Below are 5893 nucleotides of genomic sequence, written 5' to 3' on the forward strand. Positions count from 1 at the left end.
AAGAGGATAGCGCATCAAGAACCGGGTTGACCGGGTACTCGGTACCACCGGTACTTAAGAAAACCTGGTACCGTAACGTTTTCATTTTTTCAGTACCGACTTGGTACCGAAATACCGGGTCTTTTGACAACACTAGTAATTTTCCCTTTTTATCTTTAGACTACCTTAGCCATCATCTTTACGTATCAAAGGTAGTCTTTAAAAACACATAATTTAATAACATTGTTTAATAACATCTTTAGCAAATCACAAAATTAATATCCAAATTTCATACTGTACATTATATAATTTTGTGATGCCTAAATTCACTTGTATCATTTGAAATGATTTATTTTAGGTGTTGGTGTTTTATTTTTTATTTATATATATATACAAAATAATATAAAATCATAATATCAGGCATTTATCAACTAACAACTAGCATTGGTATTGGACAGAAATTTAATATCAGCGCATCCCTGAACTAATCTTCATCATCCTTAGAGTAGTCAAAATAACACTCATTCAATTCTAGCCAATTACAGTGACTCCCAAAAAACTGCCATGTAAAAGAAACCTACAGAAGATCCATTTCAATCAACAGCATCTGAATGAACATCAGTAATTAAGAAGACATTATTTCCCTTGACAAACCTCTTAACAAGCACAAACACACCTTCTGGCGAGTCTCCTTCCTCCTTTGTGTCACCAGGTAAACAAGGCAAGTGACACATTCTTCTTCACCATGACTTGTGTGGGAATTAAATGTCTCCTACATTCCCTTCATACACCGGAGCCTTTCATGAAGAACAAATAAACACCATCAAAGCCTCATCCTTCCAATTGTTGCTCTGTGCCGGGTTCCCACCTGTCCAACAGGACCCAAAGCCACCACTTATGAAATATTTGGAAACTCCAACTGCATGTCAACTGTTTTCACAATAATCAAAGCTGGTCAGGCTCTTCTGAAGCGTGTGGATCAGAGTGGCTGTATTGTTCTGGTGGTCTGGCTTTGCTCCAGGACTATTCTAGAGCAACAAAGCACCTGGGGGCCTCCCCACCCCTGATCTGACACAAACCAACTGGAAACCAACCATTAGACACTCTGTCAACCAACTCAAATTAATGTGATGATTTACCAGGCTACATTTTATGTAGCATACTGTTCTTCGAAGCTCTATAGTGCCAGTTTTCGAGCTCCATCCACACATTGTGAGTGGTTGGGGTGAGCACCTGTGAAATAAAAGCAAGCTTGCCAGTGCGTTCTCCCTGAGAAAGTCGTGATGATAGGACATTCATTATGTTGGAGCCGGTAGCCTCTCTGTCTCGGACACATTCCATTCATATCAGAGATTACCAGGGCCTGGTGTCTGTCAAACAAACACTAGTACGGTACACAGTCAGAGGGGAAGAAACCTAAAGCTGTGTCCAAAAAAATAAATTTTTAAAAACCTCTCCGGGAACAAGCAAAGAGCTTCAGATGGTTCCCAAAACATCACAGCTTGATATCTGGGTCAATCCTGCACCTTTCCAATCCCACTTGACAACCTGTCCCTGTAAAATGACCTCCAATTTGAAGATAAAAAATATATAAAGCTCTGTAAATGATTCATACAAATATATTAGCAAATGTTATTAACAGTTATGCACCAAAATGTATATGTACAAAATGTTTTTTTTAGCTGACTAACATGTTTATGGACATTGACAGGCAAATGTAATGTTACGTGACATATTGTTTACAAGCTGTTTGAATGACATCTCTCTGCAGTTGAAAACATTAAGTGATTACAAGAGACATGATACATTTCTGTATACATTTTCTGTATGATACATGATACATTTCTTTCAACATACCTTCTGATGTTTCTTCATGTTTATTTCGTTCTGTAGCTAGTAGTAAAGAGTTGATCGGTTCACATCTTATTAAAGAGTGTCAAAATGAAATGTATTGTTTGAATTGTTATAAAATTGACAGAATTGGAAAGCTCCGACTTAGTTTCATATCAAAAGTAACAAACACAAAGCTTATTATGTTAATTGGATGGTAGGCCCACTACAAATAAGGTTTAGTGATGTTTTGTTTGTTTGCGCACCAACTTAAAACAGTATAGACTTAAAATATCTTGGTTCTTGGATCGATTAAAAACAAGAAATCTAGCTATATTGTCAATCTCCATGATTTCCGTTTCGATTTCCATTTTGGACAAACCTGAAAATTAGTTTTTGGCTGAATATTTTCAGTTGCCAAAATGTCAGTGCATCACAAGTGGTTATCTAATTAGCCCAATGTCATTTTAAGGACTCAATGTTTTAAATAAGAATAAATGCAATTTCCTGCCAATACCAATTATTTTTAGAATACATTTTATATATTAAATATATTATTTATATTTTAAAATATTGTCTGAACTTTTTTGGCCAGGTTGCTATATCGGTCTATCACTATCATCAATCAATATTTTGTAATGAAATGCTGCTGTGGAAATTTTTCTTCAATACCAGGATGTGACAACAAGCACCTTGAGAGTTAATAATAGTCATGTGGCTTTTTGAAATCCGTAAGCACTTAACATTTGCCTCACATGGTGCATCCTTCCTTTCATTCTCTGAGTGAAGGCCTGAAACAAGAAACTGGCTCTGTTTCCCTTTTCCTCCCTCTCCAACTGCAAATCTTTGAATTAGCTCAAAAGTTAAGAGATATCATTAATAAGAAGCCATTTCTTTCAACAGTTCTCTGCAACATTTGGCCAGGCCTGTGGTCTGGAACTGTGAGGATCATCTGAATGAGTGTTTACAGCTTCTGCTTGAACAGGCCTTAAGTAAACCAGAGGTATAGTCCCGGAGGATCGGCTAAACTTAAGGACCTCCCTGTGTGTTTGTTCTAGATGACCCCGAGGTGCCAGGCTGAACCGTAGCCCAAAGTAAACACACTTTGAGTGTCCACTCTCTCTCTCACTCCAATTGAACCATCACATGGGAACCCAGTGGGACGTCTGTCCCAGGATGACAATTGTCCCACCACAAAACCCTGAAACATCTGGACAGAAACAGTGCTGGACAATGCAGAAAACCACAAATCCACCATCATTGCCCTCCCAACCAACTCAGGCCTGTGAAAACATACACAACTCCTGATGTGAGGAACTATATCATGTGTCTTTTCAGATTACTTTCACTTCACTACTGCTGACCACAGAACTGAGAAGAATATATATCTAATTTCCTACTGCTTTTCAGCTGAATTTTCTGTTTTTCGGAAAAGAATCTAATAGGAAACAACTTTTGTGCCACATTATCACTTCTTGTGTACTTAAACTATGGCTGCCAGCGTCATTGGTGAGGCAAAACAAAATTTAGCTGAGCCATTGTTGGCGATTTTTAACTTTGAGAAAAGGAAATCTTTCTACATCATTCCACAATAAAAACTGAAAATTCATTCAATAAACATCCAAAATTTTCCATTCACAACACGCCTGACTGTACACATACCCAAAACTCAACACCCTTTACAACATGAACACCAACACTCCAGCTGTAACTCAACAATATTAGATGATAAATACCAAGATCATATCTCACAAAACTGTTATTCATAAATCTCAGAATACCTCCATATCCACTGTACATGTTGCAGAGTCGTCTTCTGATGAATGATGAAAAAAAACAAGACGTACTCCTCTATTTTTTCTTAAGACTCTTTAAAGCAAATGAGTAGTAGAAGGAACAATCACAGTTCCAGCTGTGTTGGTCTTCATCCTCTACTCATAATCTCACAGCACTGGCAGAAAGAGAAAGAGAGAAGCTGCCAGGAAATGGGAAGGCCGCCGCGCACTCCACAGCCCACTCCTCCCCCTCGTTCTGTTTCCCGTTCACTTCCCTGTCTGACATCACACTCTTCCTGCCTCTCCCTTTTCCAGCAAAGGGCCTGCACTTTGTTTCTTAATGATAAACACCCATTACACAGTCACTTCAGAAGTTTCCAGCTTTCAGACTGTTAATAACGAATCTGATCCTGTCATATTTACATAATGTGATCATTCTGTACATGAATAGCATAAAACACTGACTTGAGCAGTGGTGGAGCATCTTTCAAAAGATGTCAAGCTTGAAGGTTACGCTTAAGTGAAACTTTTAGAAAACCCAAAGAATGTTCTAAACAAATTACATTTGACAGTATTTTCATAAGTTTCGTGATTTAGATTTTATTAGGATGATTTTCTAATTAAATTCAAGCTTACATTTCAAATCAGAATTACTGGTCTTAATTTCAAGACTCTTATCAGTGTTCAGTCACAGATTCTGGGTAATTCCCACTTTCCTGAATCATGCTCCATACAGTAAATCTGATCACTATCTAAATGAACCCCAGCAGTAGAGATGCCCTTGGCTACTGAACATCAAAGACGACATTGTGTGGAAACTTCACGTCAGTCAAAATAGTACGGGCTCAATTCCCACACTAGTACATGTTAATTTATATTTTTTTAACCTACTAAAATTACTATTCTACACTACCGTTCAAAGATAGAAATATGACAATTCAAATAAGATAAGCAAATCTGCGCATGGTGCCAAAAAACAATTTCAAATCACTCATGAAAAGATGGATAAACAACCAAAAAATCTATATAAAGTTTAATTGTTTTTGCTCCCAACACTGATAAGGCCTGATTCTACTCTGACATACATTTTTAATATCACAATGTAATGGAAGTAGCAACAGATATTTCTGATATTGTGACGTTCATCCGGTAATTATTTAAAAGGAAAAAAAAGTAGGGTGGGTACTTGGTCCAATCCAGCAGACTAAATGATTGGTCCAGCATACATAACAAGAGAGAAATCTGTTGAAGATAGAGTTAAAACCTTTTCAAGGTAAAAAAATATTTTTTAAAATAAGATCAATAACATGCATTCAGAAAAAAGATGAATTTCCATTTCATGCCATCTTTAAAAGAACCATTTCTATTTAAATAACTGTTTATATCCAGACTTGTCATAATGTGGATTTGCTTAATCCATGTAGGCTGTCAAATATTTATTAACATAATGCCATATTATGTGATAGCATTGTGACTCACAGTAACAGGTCTTCTTTAAAATATGGCACAATGTATTACCCTTAGCCTGTATCCTAAACAGAATGATATAAGCTGTGAAATTGAATTTCAGTTTCCCTTGATCAAGAATTTCATTTTGATAAGTGATGACAGCAGCACAGTTCATCAAAGACAAAAGATGCCGGTCAGCATAGGGCAACAACACAACATATTATGAAATGACAGATCAAAACAAATATGTTTGTGATGTTCAAATGAGAATATGAGTAAGGGGAAATGCTTGAGACAGGCAGCTTGTATGACTGGTTTTTGTGGAGTAAACCTAGACATCACAGTTTCCTCATATGCTGTTAATAAGCTGCTTACCTCAAATTCCTCTCTGACTGTTGCCATGGAAGTCAGTGTTCATATTTCTTTAATTGTCATTCATATACATCATTAAAGGTGAAGGAGCAGTTGATGCAAATTGGCTGTGGTTCTATAGAAGTAGCTGAGGCGATTAGCAGCCTGTCACACTCAGTGAGGATGGAGAGGACATTTCTGTCAACAGCACATCACAGACGCCTGTCTAGAGGTCATATCACTCACTCAGCAGTAACCGAAAAGCTACTGTGAAGTCGTCACAAAGCTTGTCTGTTAGAAAAATTTTTTTTTTTTTTTACATTATAAATGCATTTACTGCCACTTTTGGTCAATTTAATGCATCCTTGCTGAATAAAAGTATTAATTCTTTCAAAAAGAAAATCTTACTGACTTCAAACTTTCAATCGATGGCGTATACCATATGCTATATGCGACCCTGGACCACAAAACCAATCATAAGTAGCACGGGTAAATTTGTAGCTATAGGC

General features: G+C 37.0%; 1 protein-coding gene across 1 annotated transcript in view; it reads right to left on the bottom strand.

The window, feature by feature from the left end:
- Nucleotides 1–735, bottom strand: part of LOC107701034 (protein FAM65A-like) — a 39053-nt gene extending 38318 nt beyond the window's left edge. The window contains 1 exon segment of the mRNA XM_016502950.1: nucleotides 656–735. Within this exon segment, the coding sequence (XP_016358436.1) occupies nucleotides 656–713 (58 nt within the window). The 5' untranslated portion in view covers nucleotides 714–735.
- Between the last annotated feature and the right edge of the window lie 5158 nt (nucleotides 736–5893).

This window comes from Sinocyclocheilus anshuiensis, unplaced genomic scaffold (assembly GCF_001515605.1).
Source record: "Sinocyclocheilus anshuiensis isolate Anshui unplaced genomic scaffold, SAMN03320099.WGS_v1.1 scaffold1862, whole genome shotgun sequence".
NCBI lineage: Eukaryota > Metazoa > Chordata > Actinopteri > Cypriniformes > Cyprinidae > Sinocyclocheilus > Sinocyclocheilus anshuiensis.